This window comes from Lepus europaeus, chromosome 2 (assembly GCF_033115175.1).
Source record: "Lepus europaeus isolate LE1 chromosome 2, mLepTim1.pri, whole genome shotgun sequence".
NCBI classification, from domain to species: Eukaryota; Metazoa; Chordata; class Mammalia; order Lagomorpha; family Leporidae; genus Lepus; species Lepus europaeus.
Genome location: NC_084828.1, coordinates 45,211,400 through 45,238,851, shown reverse-complemented (window position 1 = coordinate 45,238,851; position 27,452 = coordinate 45,211,400). Strand labels below are relative to the sequence as shown.

At 37.5% G+C, this 27,452-nt stretch overlaps 2 protein-coding genes across 3 annotated transcripts in view; one reads left to right on the top strand and one right to left on the bottom strand.

The window, feature by feature from the left end:
- Window positions 1-560: 560 nt before the first annotated feature.
- On the top strand, window positions 561-22,197 carry POU1F1 (POU class 1 homeobox 1). 2 transcript variants are annotated; one of them, XM_062175973.1, is made up of 6 exons: window positions 561-702; window positions 3,891-3,962; window positions 16,616-16,840; window positions 19,214-19,378; window positions 20,083-20,143; window positions 21,987-22,197. In XM_062175973.1, the coding sequence occupies exons 1-6, from the start codon at window positions 561-563 to the stop codon at window positions 22,195-22,197; spliced, it is 876 nt and encodes a 291-aa protein (XP_062031957.1). The 2 variants fall into 2 exon arrangements, with proteins under 2 accessions (XP_062031957.1, XP_062031950.1); XM_062175966.1 differs by having other exon boundaries at window positions 3,813-3,962.
- Window positions 22,198-25,704: 3,507 nt separating this feature from the next.
- CHMP2B (charged multivesicular body protein 2B) overlaps window positions 25,705-27,452 on the bottom strand; it is a 33,485-nt gene continuing 31,737 nt past the window's right edge. The window contains exon 6 of the mRNA XM_062206690.1: window positions 25,705-27,362. Coding sequence (XP_062062674.1) covers window positions 27,252-27,362 — 111 coding nt within the window. The 3' untranslated portion in view covers window positions 25,705-27,251. The remainder of the gene's footprint in view (window positions 27,363-27,452) is intronic.

The following is a 27,452-nucleotide window of genomic DNA, read 5'->3' as shown; positions in this document are numbered from 1 at the left end:
AATGTAAAGTTAGATGCTCAGTTCTTTTTTTAATTATGAGGTATGAATCCCTCACTTCATGTTACTCTGTAGATTCAATGGGAATTTACCAAAAATTAAAAAACAAATCTCATATATATAAACTTGTGATTATGCTAGTAGCAAAAAGACATCTATCATTTTTCAATTCATTACACCATTGTTTCTTTAAGGGAGTTTTTTGGAAACTCTTCTTTTCTCTCTTAAAAGTCTGAATTAATGAAGTTGTCAAGTCAAGTTTCAGATTTCTTCCTTCTCAACCTGTACCCCAGAACTGGCTTCCTTCTTGGGCACGGATTATGTTTGGGTAAGAAAGGAGGACGGTCCAGATTGATAAAGCAATACTCCTGGGAAAAGACTATTAACATGTATAAAGGGATTTCCTTGCAGTATAAATTCTAGCACGAACCCTCCTGGTGCCCCAGAGCCTTCCTGATGTATATATGCAAGGAGTGAGAATTGAAGCTGCCCTTTGAGACAGTAATACAATAACACGGACTGGGGAGCAGCGGTTCTTCTTCTTTTTCTACTTTCTTTTGGGAATGAGTTGCCAATCTTTTGCTTCAGCTGATACCTTTATACCTCTGAATTCTGACGCTCCTGCAACTCTGCCTCTGATAATGCATCACAGCGCCGCTGAGTGTCTACCAGTCTCCAACCACACCACCAATGTGATGTCCACAGGTACTGACTACAATGACAGTTTGCAAATGGCTAGGCCTAAGTGTTTCAGAACAGATGCTTTGAATCCTGCTAATTAATAATCTCTTTGTTTTACTTTCCCCTTTCAATTTAATATGTTAAATATGAAGAATATTTTAAAAAGCCAAAATGTCTAAGATTGTTTAAAGAAATATTAATAAGTGCAATCATTTAAATTATTCTTGGCTTTATTATAATAAAAATGTTTTCTACCTAAGAAAACAATGAACTTGAATATTTTAATATGAAAGCACTGTAATGGAAATGGTTATGAAATAAGGAACAAAACAAATGTTCTAAAGCAGTTTAATGTTTAAAAGTCATTATGTTTTTATATTAAAGATTGATTTGATTTTTCAGACATTTCCGATGCATAAAAGGAGCTATAAATATTCTAACAAAAAACTGCATAATAATTTCCAATACCAATAACAGAGTTCAAAGAATAAAATAATTAACTTTTAATGGTCTTAGGCTTTAATATATCATAAAACTTACAGTTCAAATCTAGAAGTAATATAACATAGGGAGTCCATAGAGTTGATTTTTTCACATTATTATATTCTTTGAATTGTATCTATGAACTATATTGAATATGTTAAAAACTAAGAAAAATTGACTTCTAAAGAGATTTCCACCTCCAATCAAGTTTTAATATTTGTCCTTAGTAACTTTATTGAATAAAAAATAAACTTGAAAATTCAAGCACATTGTTTCAACACATCAACCAGATATATATATTTTGCTAGTAAATCAACTCCTTATCTGAGATGTAGCAAACAGTGATTTAAAATTTATTTATTATTAAATATTGAACTGAGTAAATTTCTTCCATTAAGTAGCGACATGATATTCATTTTCCATTTGTTTTACATGTACTTTGCATTTAGAAATGAAATTAACTGTTTTATATTTAGAAATCAAAACTTGAATTGATACATTTACATTCTATTTTAAAGAATTTATGCTTTGTCTTTTATTATAACTAGGCAGTTTCCAAATATATATGTAAATTTAGCATCAAGTTAAAAATCTAGAGATGAGATAGTTGGGCTTTGGTAAAATCATTAATGAGATTTTTTCCCCCCTACCAAAAATTCTCATAATTTAATTAAAAAGACAATACTGTAAGTAACTTCAAAGCACACTGTTTGGAAAATATAATACAGTGCTTCATTCACCAAAAATATATGCTATAAATAAATCTAAACCGTGACCACAGAGCTAATTATGTATTCACACAATAGATCTCTCTCTCTCTCTAGATTGGGAATAAGGAGAATCATGTATTATTTCTTTAACCTACTGTGGTGAAGAGCATTTGACCAACACAAAAATAAAATTTAGAATTTAAGTAATGATGTTAAAAGTGATCTAATTTTAGGCTTAGAATTCTATTTATTTTTAAAAAGTAAATGTATATATATTTGGTAACTTTGCCGTCCTTTACCCAACTTCTTAAAATCAGAGAAACAAAATTATTTAAAACTAAGAAGTAAAAAAAAAAAGAGTAAAAAGTCCCAAAAATTTTGACATAATAATATTCAAATTAAAATTATATACATCAAATTATCAAAGAAGTATAAATTCTAACAAGAACACTTTCATATTTGTTTTGTCCATGTTTATTTGTTTAACTTTAGAATATATAGTAAGATGTTTACATGTGATCATGTTGTCAAACAAAATTGGTTGTTTCTACATACCAGTTGTAAAATGAAAACATGCAGATATTTTAAAAAGTGAAGATGTTCCTTTGTTTAGAACAAATATCGTACTTTCTTTTTTTATTGTTATTATTTTAGAGAGAGACAGAGAGAAAGGTCTTCCTTCCATTGGTTCACCCCACAAATGGCCGCTATGGCCGGGCACTGCGCTGATCTGAAGCCAGGAGCCAGGTGCTTCCTCCTGGTTTCCCATGTGGGTGCAGGGCCCAAGCATTTGGGCCATCCTCCACTGCTTTCTGGGGCCGTAGCAGAGAGCTGGACTGGAAGAGGAGCAACTGGGACAGAACCAGCGCCCCTACTGGGACTAGAACCCGGTGTGCCGGTGGCGCAGGTGGAGGATTAGCCTAGTGAGCCGCGGCGCTGGCCAAATATTGTGCTTTCTTTATGAAGATATCACACATTTTTATCACAAGGTTATTTTTCAATATTCTCAAAGTAACTTCATTCCATGTATTATCTCTTATTTACTGACTAAAGTATAGTTATATTTCCATATACACCATATTCAAGATGTAAAGGAAAGCTGAGAAAATAAAATACATAAGGAACATTGACTAGTGGTTTTATCGGCAGTAGTACATTTTTTTATCATCTTGGTGGAAGTTTAGCAATTCAAGTTTACTTTCACAATACACATTGATTCCATGAAGTCTATAAGTACTTATGAATAAGGTGATATATATATATCTACTAGGTTCAGTCATTATGAAACCTGAACAGTCAATTAACTTCTTTTTTGGCCGGCTTTATCATTAGAATGGTTGAATGAATTATGGGCATGAAACATCAATATCAACATCATCAATATCAGCATATTATGCATCTGTTACAGGTTTTTCATAATGCCCTGAATGAAGTAGGAGTTTTATGATTATATCCAACATGAAGCTAGTTACTCCACCATTTCCTCATTGACAGAAGAAGTTTGTTAGGAGAATGAGTAAAAGTAAAAATGAATCACATCAATTTCTGTGTTTTCTTCCAGAGAAATACCACTTTATAATACCATGGTGCACAGGAGTTTTAAAAGACTATTCCTCTAGTCAGTTGTTGCAATGTCTGTGTTGGGTGGGACTTACATGGGTTATGTAAATTCCAAAAAACCAAAGTAGAAACTGGCCAGTCACCCCTTTTTTGTGGGGCCCTTAGCTGTAGCACAGAACGTGGGATAATTAATGGAGGTTATTATTCTCTTTGATGACCTCATTACCTGAAACAAACTTTGATGCCTAATTCTAACCTATTCATCAGAGAACCTCCAGCAAATGAGAAAAAAAGTATTTTCCATAATTTTAAGAATCACATAAATGTCTATTTTTGAAATTAAGTGACTGTGTCTTGAACCCTCATACATTTTCTTACCAGTCCCATCTATTTTGTCTTTGATCCAAACTCCTAAATGTTTGCACACACATTTGTTGGTGACGATGTTGGAAAACACAGCAACGGGACTTCATTATTCTGTACCTTCCTGTCATTATGGAAACCAGCCGTCAACCTATGGAGTGATGGCAGGTAAGCCAGATTGTCCTTATACATGACATTGATTTGCAGAGACTCTTTGCTGGATTTCCTGGGCCCGAGCGAATAGTAACTAGAATGTGATGTGAGATCTGAACACTTAGCCATGGAAATTACTGGGAAAAACAACCACTTATTGAGATGTTCCCTAATTTGTGATGTCCGCTGAGATCAAAGTTATATCTAATTGTCCTATTTTACATCCTGAACTCTTGTTTCTTATGGTCTGCGTCCGCTTTGTGTGAGTTTTGTTTGAATTCACTGTAGTCAAATTCTGGGCTGTCCTGTGTTAATGATATTACAGGATTGCCTTCAGTAATAATACAGTAGTTACTAGCTTTATGGGACTATTTATTTTTTTACTTTTTTTTTTTATTTTTGACAGGCAGAGTGGACAGTGAGAGAGAGAGACAGAAAGGTCTTCCTTGGCCGTTGGTTCACCCTCCAATGGCCGCCGCGGCTGGCGCGCTGTGGCCAGCGCACTGCGCTATCCAATGGCAGGAGCCAGGTGCTTATCCTGGTCTCCCATGGGGTGCAGGACCCAAGTACTTGGGCCATCCTCTACTGCACTCCCTGGCCACAGCAGAGAGCTGGCCTGGAAGAGGGGCAGCCGGGACAGAACCGGCGCCCCGACCGGGACTAGAACCTGGTGTGCTGGCGCCGCAAGGCGGAGGATTAGCCTAGTGAGCCGCGGTGCCGGCCATTATGGGACTATTTAAATTTAATGTAGATTAAAATAATGTAAATGTGAAATTCAGCTCCTCAATTGCACTAGCACTATTGCAAGTGCTCAGTACCCTCATGTGGCTGGCTAGTTGCTAACACATGAAAACAACACTGCAGAACACTCGCTTCATCACTATTTCTACAGGATATTCGGTCCATAAAGATAAACAAGACACTGAATGAAGGCTAAGAGTATGTTCAGGGGCTTTAGCGATAGCTGTTCCAGGCTGTGGCAGTCCCTTCTGAATTGCGTCTGAGTCTTACCTGAGACTGCAATAATTGAAATTATACACTTTTCTCTTCTGGCTAAGGAAAGCATCACTACATCATCTATAGGCACTCATTTACTGATGCTTATAAGATTGCATTGAAAGCATGGTTTTTAAAGAATGGGAACATCTGGCCAATGGAGTCCACTCATCTCAAAATTCATTGCTTAATTTCCCGGAATGGCCAGAGAAGTGATTTTAATGATTTAATGAGCTATATAGTTGTGCTGTACATAGACTTTGTACTTGTTGCTCTGTTTATGAAGGAGATTTTTGATCTATATTTATTTCTTCAGCAGAAGAACTCATCAGTAACAATAAATTAAGATGATATGATAAAATGTACATATGTCTCTGTGTGTGTTGTGTGTTGTATGTGTATGTATCTATGTGATACTGAGAAAGAAATATTGGATAAACGAATCAGATGTTGGGAAAATTTTTTCTAACTTATTTTTATTTTGTTATCCAGGTTAACGATAAAACACAAACACACATAATACAAACACACATACACACAAACATACACAAGGATTTATGTTTATAATTTTGAAATAAAATACAACAAATAATTTAGTTCGCCAATCTTTTTTTTTTTTTTAAGATTTATTCATTTGTTTGAAAGGTAGAGTTAGAGGCCGAGACGGAGACAGGGAGATCTTTCATCTGCTCATTCACTCTCCATATGGTTGCAATAGTTGGGGCTGGTCCGGGCCTGAGTTGGTCTCAGACAGAAGGAAGCCAGGAGCCAGGAACTTCTTTCCAAGTCTCCCAAGTGGGTGGCAGGGGCCCAAGCCCTTGGGCCATCTTCTGCTGCCTTCGCAGGCACATTATCAGGGAGCTGGATTGGAAATGGAGCAGCCAGGACAGGAGCCAGCACCCGTATGAGATGCTGGCATCGCAGGCAGCAGTATATAACCCACTATATCACAATGCTGGGCCCTAGTTCACCAACCTGTGATGCCTCAAAGTTTCTTAGTTGGACACTAATAAGATATTAAAATTTTAAAATAAAAATAATATCCCATGAAAATGTTAGCTTCTCTAACATTCTATCAAGCAGCATTTTGAGTAAGCTAGTGTCCACACATTTATGATAAAACGAAGGCTAATGTTCCTAAAGATTGCTGTGAGTCCTGATGTCTTTATTTATCAATTAAGAAACAATAAATGCTACCTTTTTTCTTCTTCTTTGAAAATTGACCACTTAGGATCCATATACTTGGTTCATCTGTCTTTCTAGTTAAGGAGAACAGCCCTACTCCCTGACTAAGCACTACTAACACAGAATAGTAAAATATATGCATTAGCTACTGGAGGTACAGTGGATGCTTTCTGCAGCCTTGTAACATTTTGATTATGCAGACAAGACATGACAAACTCATGGCCAAGTGCTCTTGTCTCCTGGAGGAAAGGCCTCACAGTTCACTCACAGGAGTCCCAGGAACAAGGATGCTTCAGCGCTTTCTCTAACCAAGCGGGGTCTGACCCTCTAACGACTGCCCTTAGCACAGAGATGAAATCAGTCACCCAATACTCACCACTAACTTCTCCCTCAGACAACTTAAGAGGGTTTTGTGCTAGCAGCTTGCTTCCCGCTAAATCAAAGTGGGCTGCGGCTGGCCTATGAGTTTGGCATCAGCCTCAGACATCAAGCAAACTTCCCACTCTGGAGACTACAGCCAAGGGGCCTGTTGGGCACATTAAGTGTCAACAGGCAGCTCAGGTTTTGCTGACAAAACTACCCTCAGTGAATTCGCTTTGCATTTTCCTCTTCCTCATCACAGTTAAAGGAAAGGTTCCTAGAAAAGGCTCTTAAAAGTATTCAAAACCTGGCTTAGTGACAAGATTTAGAGGTTCCACTGTAGAATTAAATATATTTTTTCATTAAAAGAAAAGCCATGCCAGTACGAGATTGCATTTGACTATTTTTAAGAAGGATATCATGAAAAGGTGATATGCTTTATAATTTGCCAACATGGCTATAGTTGACATATATTCAGTATTAGCATTTACTTAATGCAAGATTAAATCTTAGAGAATCTGAACTCTCCCGCCTTCATCCCCAGAGAAGCTGCACAAATTGAGTTATAAATACAGGAATTCAGAAATAAGGGAGATCTGGTAGGAAATACACAATAGAAACCTAGTGATGTCATTTTAATGTTCTGAGAAATCAAAGCATTAATCAACTCAATTGCTTCCACAAAATCCAAATCCACAGAAGTGTCTTACCAACAACAAAGACAGGTTCAGTGTCACAGATTTACATGAAAAGGAATCCACCGAGCACTGTACTTCAAAGGTGTGAAATTATTTTATTTTAATATGGTTATTTTATTACCCATATTTTGTTGCATTAGTCTGAGCATTTTATTAAGTTAGTAGCCCACAGAAATGGAAGAACTATAGCTAGAATTCTGTCCGGTTGGTAGAACATTTAGAAACACTGAATGAAAGCACCTCATGGAACAGGTGCAGTTAAACAAAAGAAAATGACTAATTGGGAGCAATAAATTAGCCACCCCATGAACGCATTTCTAACCTTGCTCAAGTCACTTTAACACCTCTGAATTTCAATCTTTTCTTGTCTAAATTGTGATGGGTGCAAGAACTCTATGAGAATTGAGTTGCAGTAAATTTGTATCAACTCAATCTGCTTTCTCTTTTGATCTTGACAGATACAGTGGCAGCTAAATTCTTGCTTCTGTTTCTTCATTCCTAAGAAGTTAGATAATTCAACAGTTATAGGAAAAATAATAGAGAACAGAGACTTTCAACTGCTATTCAAAACCTCTTCTAGGCCAACACAAAAGAAAAAAGTTTCAAAATTCACTAAATTCTGAAAAGTGGATATTTGAAAACTTTCTTTTTCTCCAGTTTCTAAAACAGAGTGAAATTTAGGAAAAATGCCCAAAGAGTTCTTCACTTTCCCACTGTCTGGTGGAAACTGAGCAGCAAATGTGGCAGTCTCAAGCCAGCCATAGTTATACAATGTAACTGCCAAACCAGGAGGTGGTGGTAGTGTCCTGGTTTAAAAAATAATAATTCTGTAGTAGTTTTTCTAAGGTAGACAATGCCCATGAGGAAAATTCTATTCTCACTTTAAAACTTTCTTTCCCTTTGGTCTGAAAGGGAGGTTTTTTCTACTTACTGTATACTTCGCTGATGGCGAAGTGAATCTAGCTATGAGATTATTATTTGAGTTCTTATTTTGGCTATACTATTGCAGAAAAATGTTAGCCATCTCTTTTATAAGGTCTAAAGATTAAATTGTGCATCCTACAGATTCCTTCATAATAGAGTTAGTTTCCTACCTTGAAGAGAATAGAGAAATGAAAGAACAAGTTGGGCTTAGAATAGAGAAATGAGGGAGCAAGTCCTAGATCGCTTGCTGACAATTTAAAATTATAAACTCATCAACCAACAAGAGGCACTTGCTTACTTCACAGTATTTTTGAAAGCACCTGTAGGATTTTACAAGTATTTAACCCTTTAAGCCTCTGGGGCTTTCTCATTAAGATAACTATCATGTCTCCAAAATATCTGGTTGAAATAAGATTTCTTAAAATCATGACATAACATAGACCAAATTTGATCATTGTTACAAGGTGATTATTCAAATTTTTGAAAAAAACACATATTTAAATAACCCATAGCTCTATAGCCTGTGACTATAGACTTGTAGTTCAGGCCACCGAAGATTAGAGATGGGAAACGGGCACTCCCTTGACTTGCATCCTCTGGTCTGCTTTAACACAAACCAGGAGGAAAAGAAAGCTCGGCATCAGAAGCAATGGGTGGCAGGCCTATTAATGGCTGATCTGTACAGTGATCTGCCCTCAAGGAGACCCAACAGGCCAGTCCACTGCAGTGGCTTTCAATGTGGTAAGCCTGGGCTTCAGCAGAAGTCAGCTTGTGAAGAGCCCTGGCAGCTCTGCCAAGAGTTGGATCACTGGAAATGGACCTGCCATGAGTCGAAGGATGCCCAGGTCAGAGCCACAGATCTTATTGGCTCTAAGCTGAAAAGCCCTTCACTCAGCCCAACTTCCAAAGTGACCACTGCAGCTGAGGGGATGGTCAAGTAGGGTCAGCAACATTGCAGGCAGAACTGTAAATTTCTTGTTAGAGATGCCCCCTGCCTTTACCTGGCCAGCTCTCCTCCCAGGCCAGCCAAGTAATGAAAGTCAACAGAGTGCCTTCCCCTAGGAGGTTCACACCTCCCTTAGGATATACCCCATGTGAAGAGATAGATAGGTCTGGGCCTCTGAATTTACAAGGCCTAAAGCCCACCAGATTATTATCAAGCCCCTTCTATCAGGTTCTATTTGCCTCTCAATCAGAAAACTTACTTGTAGCTTAGACAGCACCTTTCTTAGCTCCTCTAATAATGACTCTGTCCTTTGTTCTAGGCACTGTCTAGTGCACTTGGGCCTCATTCCTTTGTAATCATAACCTCTACTCTACCACCAATGGCTCTACTCCCAACCTGTGTGTACTGATGGTCCTCTTCCCCACTTAATGCTGTATAATTGTTCAAACCTGGTAAATGCCACTCTTAGGATCATTGGTTACTATCCTCACTCTGTCTTTTATGACCTTGTCTAAATATGATCAGAGTCGGCAAACTTGGAAGGCTTCCATAGCCTTGGCAACTCATGACGACAGCCTAGGATGGTTACTGGCGCCATAAACTAGAGTGTCAATTTGTTGGGTCAACAACAGGAGCCACTGTGCAGTTGCTCCTCATGTGGGATCTCTGTCCTTAATATGCTGTACATTGTGATTTAATGCTATAACTAGTACTCAAACAGTATGTTTCACTTTGTATTTCTATGTGGGTGCAAACTGTTGAAATCTTTATACTAAATTGATCTTCTGTATATAAAGAGAATTGACAATGAATCTTGATGCAAATGGAAGGGGAGAGGGAGCGGGAGAGGGGAGGGTTGCGGGTGGGAGGGAAGTTATGGGGGGGGGGAAGCCATTGTAATCCATAAGCTGTACACTGGAGATTTATATTCATTAAATAAAAGTTAAAAAAAATAATAATTCTAAGAGGAAAGAAGAAGGAAGGAAACACTACTATTTGGGAATTAATCAAGATGGCAAACAGCTGCTTTATTTAATAAAAAGTAGATAATACGAGCAAAGATTGAATCTGCTCTCTTCACGTGGGCTCACACAAATGGCAACAGACGTCAGCGTGACCTTTGTCCTGGAGAAAGTGTCCTCTCAGCATTCCATCTCTTCCTCCTTCCTCCCTCCCTCCCTTTCAGCCTTCCTTCCTCCAGTTCTCTCTCCTTCTCTCCCTACTTCCCTCCTCCCTCCTTTCTGTTCTCCCTTCCTTGTTTGCTTACTTTGTTTTGTTTAATTTTCTTTTACCCTAAATTGTTCTGTTGTAGCAGTTCTAAGGGAAGGAGTAATTCTGCAGATCTTGGGTCTCTGAAACAGAAGCCATCATTCAATAGCAGTTATTTTCAACTTGTCTACCTTTTTCTGTAAAGAACAAGACAGGAAATGCCTCAAGCTTTCTAGTCTCTGTTACTACAGCAGAAAAATAGTCATAAGTAATAAATGAACAAATAGGCATGGCTGTGTTCCAGTTAATTATTTACAAAAGCAGGCAGCGGGGCGGGGGCTGGCGCTGTGGTGCAGTAGGTTAAGCCTCCATCTGCAGCACCGGCATCCCATATGGGCACCGGTGCGAGTACTAGCTGCTCCACTTTCGATCCAGCTCTCTGCTAATGACCTGAGAAACTAGTGGAGGATTGGCCCAAGTGCTTGGGCCCCTGCACACACAAAGGAGACCCCGAGAGGGTTCTGGCTCCGGACTCCTTGCTTCCGGTAGGTCGGCCCAGCTCTGGCTGTTGTGGCCATTTGGGGAGTGAATTAGCAGATGGAAGACCTCTCCTCTGTCTGTAACTCTGCCTCTCAACTAAATAAACAAATCTTTTAAAAAAAAAAAAAAAAAAAAAAAAGCAAGGAGTGGATCCTTTTTGTTCTTGGGCAGGACTTAACAACACACAAAAGGGAAAGAGCACTATGGAAATTTATGATTTGCTTCAAGTTGTTGTGTTTCAAGTGTGTTGTGCATATAAAAAGGAGAGAGAAATGGAAACACCCATGTTCCTGTGCATGTCAACAGCAGGGGGTACATTTTATGCTGTCCCTTTGCCTCCTCTGTTGTTGTAAAGCCTCAGCCCTGTATCCTGAGATGTCAGCTAGCCAGATGCCACAGAGAGCAATTTGCCCCATTCCATGGTACATTGACTTAGCAGCGCCTTGCAAGGCAAGCCCTGTCTCTGTCCTCCTTTGCTCTAAATGATTTACCATTTGTTCTCTTTCTACCTCCACCACACAAAAATGCACAGAGAGCAGTTCAGACAGGCCATGGCGCACGCGTCTGCATGTGAAAATGGACTTGTGACTGTACAGAGTGTGCAGACACTTCCACACTATTAAGCATGCACTTATCTAGAGCTAATGACAACTTTACTCGAGCAATGTTTTGGAAAACCTTTGGAAGACTTCTGCTGCACTTGACTTGCCCCTTTTCAAAAAAGTCTTTTTCTGACTCTTTTTTGTTTGTAGAAACACAGGCTTTAAAACAATGGGAGAAATATCTTGCCATTTATACCATAGCAATTTTTCTCCACACTCTCTCAAATACAAGATTGAAACAGAAATTTGTTTGGCTGTGCTTGTAACTACCTAGTGAATTTCGTGCAAAATCAGTTCCAAGAAAACTGACACCTGCAGATAATTGTGGATGCTGTCATACAAGAGAAAATAGAAGTATGCGAGGCTCAGATTTTCCTTCTTGGCTGGAGGTAAAATGTTAGAGCATTCTATTTCTTGTCCACCTTTAATGAACTCCCTTCTAATTTATTTTTTATGTATCCACTTTTCCAGAGGAGTTATAATGTATAAAATACCTCTAAGCTTTCTTGATCTAGGGATGGCACGTGTCTAATATTCTCTGAACTAATTATGAATGTTTTGTCTTAAGGCATTTGATTAATGCAGCCCAATGTGTTCAACTGCAGGGAAAAAATCTTTAAAGGAAAGTCATTTAATTTACCTGAGTACATCTTGCCTGCCAAATGAATTGGGTAATTATTTTTATGTGGTTAATTGCAACATTTATTGGACTACAATTCTTGTTTGAACTGTATAACTAATCTGTCTTGGAATCAGAGGAAAGTTAAATAATTTCTTTTTTTTAAACTTTTATTTAATGAATATAAATTTCCAAAGTACAGCTTATGGATTACAATGGCTTCCCCCCTCCCATAACTTCCCTCCCACCCACAACCCTCCCCTTTCCCGCTCCCTCTCCCCTTCCATTCACATCAAGATTCATTTTCAATTCTCTTTATATACAGAAGATCAGTTTAGTATATATTAAGTAAAGATTTCAACAGTTTGCCCCATATAGCAACACAAAGTGAAAAAATACTGTTGGAGTACTAGTTATAGCATTAAATAACAGTGTACAGCACATTAAAGACAGAGATCCTACATGATACTTTTTAAAAATTAATTTTCTATGCCATTTCCAATTTAACACCAGGTTTTTTTTTTTTCATTTCCAATTATCTTTATATACAGAAGATCGATTCTGCATATACTTAGTAAAGATTTCATCAGTTTACATCCACACAGAAACACAAAGTGTAAAAATACTGTTTCAGTACTAGTTATAGCATCACTTCACATTAGACAACACATTAAGGACAGATCCCACATGGGATGTAAGTACACAGTGACTCCTGTGCTGACTTAACAATTTGACACTCTTGTTTATGGCGTCAGTAATCTCCCTAGGCTTTAGTCATGAGTTGCCAAGGCTATGGAAGCCAACTTTGATCTTATTCCGACAGGGTCATAGTCAAAGTGGAAGTTCTCTCCTCCCTTCAGAGAAAGGTACCTCCATTTTTGATGGCCCCGTTCTTTCCACTGGGATCTCACTCACAGAGATCTTTCATTTAGGTCTTCTTTTTTTTTTTTTTTTTTTTTTTCATGGTGTCTTGGCTTTCCATGCCTACAATACTCTCATGGGCTCTTGAGCCAGATCCGAATGCCTTAAGGGCTGATTCTGAGGCCAGAGTGCTGTTTAGGACATCTGCCATTCTATGAGTCTGCTCTGTATCCTGCTGGAGATTCCTCAGAAACCTGAATATAACCCTACCATACAACCCAGCCATCCCACTCCTTGGAATCTACCCAAAGGAAATTAACTTGGCAAATAAAAAAGCCATCTGCACATTAATGTTTATTGCAGCTCAATTCACAATAGCTAAGACTTGGAACCAACCCAAATGTCCATCAACAGTAAACTGGATAAAGAAATTATGGGACATGTACTCCATAGAATACTATACAGCAGTAAGAAACAATGAAACCTGGTCATTTGCAGCAAGATGGAGAAATCTGGAAAACATCATGCTGAGTAATTAACCCAGTCCCAAAGAGAGAAATACCATTTGTTTTCCCTGATCAGTGACAATAGCTGAGCACCAAAGGGGAAACCTGTTGAAGTGAAATGGACACTATAAGAAACAATGAACTTATCAGCTCTTGTCCTGACTCTTGATGTACAATGTAATACTTTATCCTTTTTAGTATTTTTGTGGTTGTTGTTGTTGTTCTAGTACTAGTGGTTGAACTCTGTAATTAACACATAATTATTCTTGGGTGTTTGAATTTTAACTGAAAAGTGATCCCTGTTAAATATAAGAGTGGGAAGAAGAGAGGGAGGAGATGTACAATTTGGGACATGCTCAATCGGACTTGCCCAAATGGTGGAGTTAGAAATGTGCCAGGGGATTCCAATACAATCCCATCAAAGTGGCATGGACCAATGCCATCTCACTAGTCCAAGTGATCAATTTCAGTTCACAATTGATGACTCTGATAGGTCTAAGAGTCAAAGGGATCACACAAACAAGACTAGTGTGTGCTAATACTAACTGATAGAATCAAATAATTTCTTTTTACTTAAATTTCTTAAGTTACAAGTTTGGGGAAATATATATATATATATATCCTTCTTAACTTGTTTTTACATATCTATCTATAAGGATAAAGAATGCAGCAAGTGTTAAGTGAGTATAAAATATTTCATAGAGGATCTATAGTATTCATGATTATGATTAACAAGAGGAATGGAAAGTTATGATTAATAGTACTAAAATATTCAGAAATTATGTAAAACTACAACTCCATATGGATCTCCCACATGGATAATAGTGGCCAAAGCACTTGGAACATCTTATGGTGCTTTCCCAGGTGCGTTATTGGGAGTTGGCTTGGATGCGTAGCAGCCCAAACTCAAATGGGTGCTCATATGGGATGCCAGCATTACACGCAACAGCTTCACTCACATTGACAAGGTGCACACCCTGATAGAATCAGGCTCTTTATGGCTTTTCTGTGATCTAATCAGCATACTTTACACTAAAGCAGAAAATGGAATGTTGTCATTTGCAGAAGTAAAACTGCATGATTTGGGTTTGTAAAATAGCACAGACTTTTCGAGGCAAAAATAGTGTGTTCCAAATTTTTTTCCCACTTTTAAGCAGCCATGCACTTTTCTTTGATCCTTCACTTGTATGTTTACTTTTCTTCAGAAAAATGATGTTCTGTTGGATTGGGGTGCACTTTATAATCACATATTCTCATGTAAATAATATAAACCAACAATTTGCTGACTTAACATGGTTCTTTGCTCATTACATATTGATATATTAATGCAAGATTTATATATTCTGGTGAAATACATTATTACTCATGTCTCTGAATTATGAATGTATTTATGCAAAAATTATAGGCAGCATAAACTCCTGATGTAATTTTTCAGTAAGTTTCCAAGAATAAGTATTGCATATATTCTGTAGCAATTGATTTTTGAATATTTATTTAAACTCATAAGAACAGTGATTAATTACTCTATATTTTTATATCCAAATGTCTTGATTATGCATGTTATTTAATATAAATTTAATTGAAATCTTTTTTTAAGATTTATTTATTTGTTTGAAAGACAGAGAGAGAGGTAGAGACAGAGAGAGAGGTCTTCCATTCGCTGGTTTACTCCCTAAATGGCCACAACGATCAGAGCTGAGCCCATCCAAAGCCAGGAGCTTCTTCCAGGTCTGCCCCGTGGTTCAATGGTCCAAGGACTTGGACTATCTTCTGCTTCTTTCCCAGGTGCATCAGCAATGAGCTAGATTGGAAGTGGAACAGCCAGGACTTGAGCTGGTGCCCATATGGTATGATGGCATTGCAGGCTGGGGCTTTAACCCTCTGTGCTACAGCATCAGCCCTTGAATTGAAATTTTACCAATAAAACCTGTAATATAATGAGGAAAAAAAAGTGAAACAAAATTTGGTCCATGTACCATACTCTCAGCTATGCCCCAAACTAGGATAGACTCTTCTCTCCTAATGAAAAATAAAATCTAAAATTATTTTTTTAAATTTCATAGTATTTTATCTTTTTTGTGATCTGTATTTCACCCGCTCAGTAGGGCTCATACATCATCACTGTCGGGTAATTACCGATCATATCTGGAACTGCAACGTTCCTTGCCACTTATTTTTGCTTCTCCTTAAAAAGTAATGAAGATGTGACTCCACTATATATTCTTCAAGAAATCTTGTAACTGTCATTTTACTAGTACACTTAATAATAAGAAATTTTTTGTTCACTCCTCAAATCTATTTACCATATTAGTGTATTTTATGTTTTCATAACTCTTTATACCTGCCTTGTTCCATTTGAAGACATGGATATTTCTCACAAAATTAAGCATTCAGCAGTAAAACAGTGGGGCTTTTTAATACTGTAAAATCAATTTCTCAATCACAGGAGAACTCCTTAGTGCTACTCTTAGCACCTTGAGTATAACAAACATCACAGATAACTTGTTCAATGAATTAACAAACCAGCACTCAACACAGGCATTCTGCTTCAAGTTGAGCCTCAGAAAGATATCTTCTAAGAAAAAAAAAATGAGGGAAAATTGCCATTTTTTTTTTTTGACAGGCAGAGTGGACAGAGAGAGAGACATAGAGAAAGGTCTTCCTTTTCCGTTGATTCACCCCACAATGGCTGCTGCGGCCGGTGCACAGCACTGTGCTGATCCGAAGCCAGGAGCCAGGTGCTTCTCCTGGTCTCCCATGCAGGTGCAGGGCCCAAGGACTTGGGCCATCCTCCACTGCACTCCCGGGCCACAGCAGAGAGCTGGCCTGGAAGAGGGGCAACCGGGATAGAATCCGGCACCCCGACCAGGACTAGAACCTGGTGTGCCGGCGCCGCAGGCAGAGGATTAGCCTATAGAGCCGCGGCGCCGGCCGAAAACTGCCATTTTTAAAGAAGTTGCTTGTTTTACTTCAGTTAGGGCAATCGCCTGCTTCTATCTTCACATTATCTTTGATTTTGTTCCTCTGGAGAAGGTGGAGTATCAGCGCCATTTCTACTAAGCTACTCTGACTCCTACTTTGGAAGACTGAGAGTTAAGGTAAGCTTTAACCACTGAGGCTGGTTATAGCAGAGTAATGGGCGCTAGCAAGGAAAACCCTGGCTTTGCGTAGAAATTACAGTTATTAACAAGTGGCCCTTTCCTTTTCCTTGTTCACTTCCAGGTAGTTTAACCCCTTGTCTTTATAAGTTTCCTGACCACGCCTTGAGTCACGGATTCCCTCCCTTACATCAGCCACTCCTGGCGGAGGACCCCGCAGCAGCTGATTTCAAGCAAGAACTCAGGCGGAAAAGCAAACTGGCGGAAGAGCCAATAGACATGGATTCTCCAGAAATCCGCGAACTTGAAAAGTTTGCCAATGAATTTAAAGTGAGAAGAATTAAGTTGGGTATGTTTTTTTTTAAAAAAAAAAAAAACGATTTATTTAATTTATTTGAAACAGTTATAGAGAGAAGGAGAGACAGAGAGAGAGAGGTTTTCCATCTGCTGGTTCACTCCCCAAATGACCACAATGGCTGGAGCTGAGCTGATCCAAAGCCAGGAGCCAGGAACTTCTTCTGGGTCTCCCATGTGGGTGCAGAGGCCCAAGCACTTGGGCCATACTCCGCTGCTTTCCCAGGCACATTAGCAGGGAGCTGGATTGGAAGTGGCCCAGTCAGGACTTGAACTGGCAGCCATATGGGATGCCAGTGCTGCAGGCCAGGGTTTTAACCCCGCTGTCCGCCCTGAGTATGTGTTTTTTAAAGCAATGGGTCAAATGACGGGGTTTGCAAATCTTTACTCTTCCTACTATTCAGTCTCTTCTACACTGCTTAGAAGTTTAAGCAGTCATTCTACATCTTCAATGTGGATTTTGATTATGAAAAGCCTACAAAACCCGCCATTTCCTTGTATATTCTTGGCCTAAGTACATAGATTTCAAAATTAATAGTATTCTTTTCCAACTTAGCCATCTCAAGATTAGTTTTGGAGTGCCCTTTTTAGTCCACATTTTCTTTGTATAGATATTGCATTCATTTGATCCCAAACCGTGAAGGGCATAGGGACTTGAAGACAGTCTGCTTTTCCTGTTTATCAATGTTATTAATGTCTTGTACATCTTCCCAGATATAACTCAAACATATATAAGCAAATACTCATACTTTTTTCACACCAGTATATGTTGGAGACTTTTCATTATTAATTTGCTTAGAGCTCCTTTCCTTTTACGGATCTGTCAAGTTCCGCTTTACAAATACACTGCAATTTACTTAACCAGTCCTCTACTGCTAGGAATGTTTAGAATATTTTGCTGTTAAAATCAATGCCACAGTGATTAGCTTTAAAATTGTCATTTTGTATCTATATAAAAAATTGTTTAGAAAAAATGTTAGAAGCAACGCTAGGCAAAAAAGAAAAAATGCCATATGAAATAGAACTTGTATTGTAATATTGGTGGCTACTGTCAAATTGGACTCTAGCAGTTGTACCAAATTTATTATTATGAGGAGTGCCTCTTTTGCCATCCTCAGAATGTAAGCTCCAAGAAGACATAAGGTTTTTGGTTTTTGTATTTTCTTTTGCTTTCTCCTTAATGGTATATCTCCAGCACTGGGAACAGGGGCTGTAATATTGAATAAACAATGGAGGCAGGAAAAAATATGCTGTTGATTTAATATTTGCAAATCAGATAGGTCAAAGTAGCATCTCATTGTAGATTCATTCTAAATTTCTCTTATTATGTGTAGAATGAAGTGTTTTCTTTCTTATGTTTTGCTGTCATTTGTATGCATTCTCTGTGCACTACCTAAGGAGAATCTATGCTCATTTTCTATTGAAAAATGTTTTAATATAAAATAATAATTAAGTTCAGTTAACATCCATAAAGTAGTATATTTTTTAAAAATGGGTTGAAAAAGTAATTCAAACCTCTGCATTTGTGGAATGAACCACAGGTAATTTTAAAATAATATTTTATCAATGTGCATCACATGTAATCATTTTGTACAAATAGGTATGTAGCCTTGGGCCATGAAATAATATGTGGTTGCCACTTTCAATATAAACACAATAGAGGCACCTTTTTTAACAATCATTTTCAGATTTATATTTATAGTTCTGTGAACATTTCAAGTTATATTGTGATGGTTTATTTCAGCTGTATTTTTTAAAAAGTTTGGAACAACTAACAAGGATATTTTGCCTGGAGATAGAAACGTTACCAAACAATATAATAAATATGCTCAGAGGTATGCATAAAACATATGATCACAGCCTGGTAATAAACATGTTTTTAGAGGCAGTAAGCATCATTATTAGTTATATTTGGCACTCTTCTGCAATCTAGTTGAATTTTTCACTCTTACAATGGAAATAAAAATATTTATATCACCATAGATTTTATGGATTTTGGTTAGTATGTTAAAAATTTTAAGCATATATCAGATGTTTAAAATTGTTTAAAAATACAAGGACTTTTAAGTGTCTTGCAAAGTGTTTATGACATATTTATCCAATTTGTCTAAATACTATGAATGGCGGATGTCCCTATCTGAATTCTTTTGACTTCCAGGGGGAAAAAACAATTTACTAACTAGAGGGAATATTTTTTGAAGCACTGTACAGTCTTACCTGATCCTTACTAAATAATGTAAGTCTCCAAAAATAAATAAGAACCAGAATTTAAAAATTGGCAAGGAACGCTGCCCAGATTTGTGTAAGCATGGGCCAAAATGAATGCTCTGGAATAGCTGGTGCTAACGGTCTCAATGTCCTTCCACAGGATACACCCAAACGAATGTTGGGGAAGCACTGGCAGCTGTGCACGGCTCTGAATTCAGTCAGACCACTATCTGCCGATTTGAGAACTTGCAGCTCAGCTTTAAAAATGCCTGCAAATTAAAAGCAATATTATCCAAATGGCTGGAGGAAGCCGAGCAAGTCGGAGGTATGAAAGCTTTGTCTCTGAAAACTGCCCGATGTTTTAGCCTAATAATAGTAGCTCCAATTGGTAGAATTAATGATAAAGCGAAAGGTGGGAGAGCGCTCTCCTTTTCTTTGGAGATAAAAACTAAATCTCTTGCCATATAATAGTGCAAAAGGTGGGGAAGGCAAGTGTCAAGATTTTTACTGAGAACGAGTAGGTAAGGAAAGCTCTCTAAAGAGGCATCTGCAGGAAGAGGTGTAACGTATTTTTAACACGTGCAAATTTTTTGTCTTTGTGCTATACTGAAGTAAATGTACATAATCACTTTTTCAAGCTAATATTAATGAATGCAGAGCCTTGTACACACTTGACATTCAAGAAAACAGATGAGCAATTTAAGGCTATCAAGTTATCTGCTCATACTAATGTCAAGACTGGAAAAACAGCAAGGTTTTCGAGTATTTACATGAAGTGATTTAACAAAAGTTAGGTGAGGATATCATTTGAAGGAAATTATCTTTTCAAGGATAATACTTATCTCTACATTAACATCTTCTTTAGCATCTGTAATATAAAATGACATAGATTGTAAAACATTCAAGACAAGAATGCCTGGAAGTTTTATTTTGCATTGTTTTATAAAGAAAATTTGAACCCCAAGTCTGATAGGAAGTTAACAAAATCTACGTGGTGTTTGTAATTATCCTTCTTTTCCCATTGCACAGCTTTATACAATGAAAAAGTGGGAGCAAATGAAAGGAAAAGGAAACGGAGGACGACCATAAGGTATTCTTTTGAGATACTAAAATCACTAGAGGAAGAAAAATATAGCTTACAAATGGAGCCAGCAGCTGAATGTACTATAGTGCAGCATAACACACAAATGGAAGATGAGGAGTCAACTGAAGATCTAAGATAACATTATTAAACTTTAAAAACAATATAAATGGAGAACCAGTAACTTTTACAATTTGGTGGGAAAATACATATTGTTTGCTTCAAGAACCCTTTTGCTCCAGTAGTTTTTGATAAAAATTGAAACAAAACATTCATTTCTTTTTTTTTTTTTTTTGACAGGCAGAGTGGATAGTGAGAGAGAGAGACAAAGAGAAAGGTCTTCCTTTTTGCCGTTGGTTCACCCTCCAATGGCCGCTGCGGCCGGCTCATCTCGCTGATCCGAAGGCAGGAGCCAGGTGCTTCTCCTGGTCTCCCATGTGGGTGCAGGGCCCAAGCACTTGGGCCATCCTCCACTGCCTTCCCAGGCCATAGCAGAGAGCTGGCCTGGAAGAGGGGCAACCGGGATAGAATCCGGCGCCCCAACCGGGACTAGAACCCGGTGTGGCAGCGCCTCAAGGCGGAGGATTAGCCTGTTAAGCCATGGCGCCGGCCTTCTTTTTCTTTTTTTTTTTTTTTTCTTTTTTTTTTTTTTTTAAGATTTATTTATTTATTTACTTGAGATGTAGAATTAGACAGTGAGAGGCAGAGACAGAGAGAGGTCTTCCTTCTGTTGGTTCACTCTCCAGTGGCCGCAATGGCCAGAGCTGCATCAGTCCGATGCCAGGAGCCAGGTGCTTCTTCATGGTCTCCCATTCGGCTGAAGGGACCCAAGGATTTGGGCCATTTTTTTTTTTTTTTTTTTTTTGATGGGCAGAGTGGACAGTGAGAGAGAGAGACAGAGACAAAGGTCTTCCTTTTGCCGTTGGTTCCCCCTCCAATGGCTGCCGCGGCTGGCGCACTGCAACCAGCGCACAGCGCTGATCCAAAGCCAGGAGCCAGGTGCTTCTCCTGGTCTCCCATGCGGGTGCAGGGCCCAAGAACTTGGGCCATCCTCCACTGCACTCCCGGGCCACAGCAAAGAGCTGGCCTGGAAGAGGGACAACCAGGACAGAATCTGGCGCCCCGACCAGGACTAGAACCTGGTGTGCCCGTGCCGCAGGTGGAGGATTAGCCTATTGAGCTGGCTGGGCCATCTTCTACTGCCTTCCCATGCCACAGCAGAGAGCTGGACTAGAAGAGGAGCAGCTGGAACTAGAACCACCCATATGGGAGGCCAGCACAGCAGGAGGAGGATTAACCTACTACGCCATGGTGTCGGCCCCCAAACAATCATTTCTGAGAGTGTGATCACTTTTGCTGTTTTACCTTATTAAAAAGAACAAAACTAGTAATCAGTATTTCATTCTCAAAGTCTCTTAAAGTCTTGCATTTCAGTACGGAAAGATTGTTGATATTTTCTGCAGTTTCTGTGTGGTACCACAGGAAAAGACAGGTTTTGTTTGGGTTGCTTACTTGTTAACTAGACATCTCACTAATTGTTGAGTAACCAAAATGATTTGGGGGAGCACATTAAGAAATTCTTATGGAAATGTTCGTTCCTTTTCAAGAACTTGGTGCCCTCTTGTGGCATAAAGTGGGATACACACAGAAAATAACCTGACTATGGCATAAGAAACATTGAAATGTTTAGCAAATCGTGTTTGTCTTTGCTTGATGAGCTTCGAAAATATTTCTTTAAGTCTTTTTTGTTAGTATTTACAAAATTGAATCTAAGTAGTTTCAATCTGCCAAAAAGAAAAAAAAAAACACTAAAAACAACCTAATCTCACCCTCTGTCTCCATCCTACCCCAGCATTGCAGCCAAAGACGCTCTGGAGAGACACTTCGGAGAGCAGAACAAGCCCTCCTCTCAAGAAATCACGCGGATGGCTGAAGAACTGAACCTAGAGAAAGAAGTAGTAAGAGTTTGGTTTTGCAACCGAAGGCAGAGAGAAAAGCGGGTAAAAACAAGTCTGAATCAAAGCTTATTTTCTATTTCTAAGGAGCATCTTGAATGCAGATAAGTTTGTCTTTGGTTAGTAGTAGCCATTCCTCCCCCCATACACCACCACCCACCCATTCTTTCCTTCCTTTCTTTCCCCAGCAAAAATAGAAATTACTTGGCTAACTTAAAAAACTCATTTCATACAAATAACTTTTTGCAGATTTTCTTCCTCTATTTTAAAAACATCATCCAACAATTTGTATTGTTGAGTTACCTTCTTTAAAATAATTATTCTCAGAAGCCACGTGGTACATTGTAAGCCAAAGAAGCTAAAAGGAATAAAACGAGTCTCTGCTCACAGACAAGTATGAGGCCCATAAGGTTCTTTTTCACTTGAAAGTTCCTTTTTGGAGCCTCTTTATTAGCACGTTAGCCTCACAGCAAGTGATGTCACATATTTAAAGAATACCGAATTATAAAATAAGCTAGCCAATATTCCACTTACCAACTCTGATAGTTTGAACTGAAAGTTTTGAACTTCAGGGCCAATATAGGTTCCTTAGAATTTTATGATGACATTAATAACCTCTATCAGAATTGACACCTTTGAAGCAAATATTCAGAGCATAGAGCCCAAAGAAGTGTATCACAGCAATTTGTTTATTATTTTTTAAATCTTTCCAAACATTAGCTTTTTGCTGTTGAGCCACAGCAAATGTACTTTATGGATTCTTGCATCCTGAACTGTTCGCACCAGGGCCGGGAAGACCCCTGGTGTCTCTGCTGTTACTTCTCCAGGTTTGCCAAATTGTTGGCTCACAGTAGGCTTGCAGTCTTTGTTAAATGAGTGAATGAGCAGAATGCTAACTACAGATACAAAGGCTGCCACCTACTTAGTTAAAAAATGTAGTTTTGAAATCTCAGTCTAGAAAATCATCTTAAGTCCTATAAAAAGACTAACTTTTGGCATCACCAGAATCTTATTTATTAAGAAAAATGCGGGAGCCGGCGCCATGGCTCACTTGGTTAATCCTCCGCCTGCGGCGCCGGCATTCCATATGGACACCGGTTCTAGTCCCGGTTGCTCCTCTTCTAGTCCAGCTCTCTGCTGTGGCCTGGGGAAGCACTTGGGAAAGCCCAAGTGCACCTTCTCTGGGAGACCAGGAAGAAGCACCTGGCTCCTGGCTTCGGATTGGCACAGCACCGGCCACAGCGGCCATTTGGGGAGTGAACCAGTGGAAGGAAGATCTTTCTCTCTCCCTCTCTCTCTCTCTCTCTCTCTCTCACTGTCTATAACTCTACCTGTCAAATAAATAAAAAATATTTATTAAAAAGAAAAATGCTTGATATGTTGAGCTTTTCAGTTCTGGCAACTGTATCTCAAAGACCATATTTATTTAATTTGTAAGACTGCACTTTGAAACTCACAAGTAAGAGCAAACTCCAATGTGATATAAACCTAGCTCAATGATATTTTTTCTTTTTGCATTTTGAATGTAAATCTGCTGGCAATATTTATGTAATTTGTTTTGTGTAACAAAAATGGAAACTATTAGGCCAAATTTTGCTTTAGAATGCTATGCTTACTAAATATACTGTTCAGTCTCTTTTCATAACGATCTCACATTATCCAGGTCATAATCTATATAGATGATGTATTCACATGACATCCCTACATAGTCACCATCAACTAAATGGCTAGAGTTTTTATATATTACTAACCAAAAAGATTTTTAATACTCACTATATCCCATTAAAAGTACAAGTATTTCATGTTAATCCAAAGTTTTAATAAATAAGTTAAAAAACTTAAAAGCTTGGATAAAAGATAGTTTTCAGTGGCTTAGTGATCTAAGCTCAGCATACCTTCAGCAACAAAAAGATGTGAAGATATTATACAAGAATAAATTGCAAATTACCCAACTATGCAGGTGTTTAGGTTTCTCCTCTGGATAACTTAATAATTCTTCATCTACCTAAAGCACACATTAATTGAGGGAGGGATTCTTCAGTTTGCAAAAGGTTCACTGTATACATACATTCATTCACACATACAAGCATTTAGGTAAAACTGAATATATTCTTTCAATTTGAAAATTATAAACAGAAGCAGATTGTAATACAATAAATCTAGATTTGCATTTTGGAACCCGTCAGCAAAGTTTAATCTGACAGGCTTATGTAACAAAGTGTGTATATATGTTTAAAGTTCATTTAAAATATAGTGTAGATCATAATCAGATGTTCATCCACAAGGTCATTCGCTTTCTTTTTGGGAGCCACTTTCTCAACCTAAATGGATTTTCAAATGAATACTTAGTACAGAAATAACAATTCTTTATTTATTCACATTAGTTGTAAATGTACTGGTGTTTCCTATTAACTCATTTGTATTGAGTTTTAAGACTGTTTTCTATTGATATATTTTATTTAATAATTACTTTTAAAACAATAGAAAATGGTGAATATGATTTAGAATCCTAAACTGCACTTAAGCAAAGAGTAGATGTGATTTACTGCGTAGTATTGCTCTGTTTACTTTTGGGAATAAATGTCAAAGGCCGATTTAGCCTTATAGTTGTCCCATTGTGTGTGCTTATGAACTCTTCACTGGCTAAGTCTTCAGGAATGCAATAGACTTCTCCATTGAAATGGAACACCTAATTATCATTTTTACCAACTGACTCATTAAATTTTACTTAATAAAGCTGGTTACAAACTCATATAACTGCCTTTCCATCTCTCATGGTGGAAAGGATTTGTCTAGTCAAAGAAGCACATTTCAGGATAAGCGAGGTATGAATATAGGTGTGTGTGGTCTGTTTCAAGTTCTTGGCAAAGGAAGGTGACGATTACCTGAAATTAGTCTTTCTTGCACAAAATCAATGCAAGCAGCACTGCAAGGAACTAAGAAAAATGTTTTTAAATTCCCTTGTAGACTCAGTTTCTACAGAGAGGAAACTGGAAAGTAAATTTGAAATAAGTGTTATGTCATTGAAATATTTCTAGAATTGAAAACCTGGGATTTAATGAGTTAAGCTCAATCCCTAAGAATTCTAATTTCTTATTCTTTAAGAGTCTAAAAGGAACTTTTATTTCAGCAAAGGATAGAGTAATATTACAGATTTATAGTATTTGTGGAAAACTGTCACCAGAGCATTTTATAAATGTAGTCATATCAGAATGACTCCATGCTCTTCAGGGTCCAAAAGCGTTCTGTGACAGCCATATTTGAATGAAATAAAAACAATCCCTAACATTTATTGGTTCCAACATAAAAATATGTAGTCAATGGAAATTCCAGGAAAGGAATCATCAGATGAATTTAATGTAAAACCATTACTTACTCTATTCACAAACATCAGTCTGGTACAACTGCTAATTTACAATAATATATTTTTTGTTTGCCTATTGTATGTAACAGAATTATCTAATTTTCCTCCCAAGAAAATAACCTAAATCATTCTTTTGAAAAATTACCAAAATGCATAATTCTAATTCCAGCAGTAGCCAGAAACAGATTAATAAAGGCGAGGGGGCAAAAAGGAAACAGTAATAAATCTTTATTGGGATTTTTTAACAAAATAATTTTTTAAATCAAAATCCCCCATATGTAAACAAGAAAGTAAAGTTAGATGGGTATTATTACATATACTCAAGCATCAAAACATGTTCTGGATTAACATTCCATAAGCCAGTAAAATGTTTTGACCCATCTACTATTCAGGGAAACCGTGTACTACTTAAAATTGCTAATAATGAAACCTAATCTTTGAACATTGCAAAATGGGCTAGATTCAAAATGCACAGCGTAGCTTTTGTTCCTCCCACCAATCTATGTGACACGTGAATACTAATCCTAAAATGTAGTTTTTCTTCTGTTAACATTAAGCCCAAAATGTACATCACCCCAAATTAACAAGATTACACAAATCTGATCTCAGAGTTTTTTTTTAGTGAAATGTGTCAGAATTCATATATTACAGCATCATTTTCAAAACTAACCCCATTCTAAATTCTATTTCTAACCTGGTATTCCCATTTTCTCTCATACATACACTAAATATTACAGCAACTTTACCTTAAAAAATGCAGCTAATACAATAATGCACATTTAGGCAGTAATTTCTGACAAAGTTGTGGTTTATTTACAAAAAAAGGATAATTTTTATTTTAAAAATTTAAGTCAAGTTATTGTCACAGTAGCAAGTACTTAATAGAGAATAATGGCTTGAATTTAGAGGGATCAATATATACATTAGTATGTTCAAAATTAAATGGACATTAAATTGCAATTCATATGGAGAAAATCTCAGTTCTTGGAAGACAGAACAAAATATACCATTTTATTACTATAAAGTGTCACTAATTCAGTGTCTTTTTTTTTTTTTTTTTTTTGGCCAATTATATTCAATTCACTTTTGTAAGCTTAACAACAGTAGCCTGGGAAAGTCTTTTAAGAGGCCTCAATTTTAAAGTGTAGTCTTTTCCGCCAGTTAAAAATTTAAAGATGTGCACAATATGCTTGTGCTATTTAAGGCAGGTGCCAAGCACATCTTGAAATGTAATAAACCTACCAACTACAATGTTTTCCCGAAGCAAAAGAAAAGGAAAGGAAAGCTCGTAACAGTTTTGCTTAAGACAGATGTTTAAATAGCATCCTTCTTTTAGATCCCTTAGAAATAATTTGGCAACTGGACTGCCTATGGTCAAAACATGTAATTGTTTACAAAAGACAAGCAACAGATACAGAATTAACAATAAATTTTTAATAATTTACATGTCTCTTTAAGTTAGTGCTTACTGGCATTTAATGAGGTTTTTTTATTCAATGTAAAAAGATTTAGAACAGAACCTGACACTAAATAATGAAGATACTTTCTGTTTGCCATGCAGAAAAGAAGCCAACTTTTTATACATCATCACGCCTAAGTGGTTGTAATTAAAATCCAAAATGTTCCCATTTTGCATCATTGTCATTCTTTGGCAAAAAATTCAATATACCCATGGTTAGCAAACTGTTCACTCATGGTCTTCATTTTTGGAAAATAAAGTGTTTTGGAAAAGGAATCTGGACTGTGCCTGGTTGATACCTAATATTTTTCAATAAGCAAAAATACTATGATGTTTTGACTAATCTACTCCTAAAGCTTTCAGTTGCCGTTCAATCTCTTCATCGGAGATTGTAGCCTTTGAAGTAGAGGCAGATGGTAAGCTTCTGGCAGCTGATGGAGCTTTGGCCATCTACATTAAAGGGAGGAAAAGAGAATAAAAAATATCTTATTAATCATATGAGCCAGATTTAAACCTTTGCAAAAAGCTTTCATTTATTTC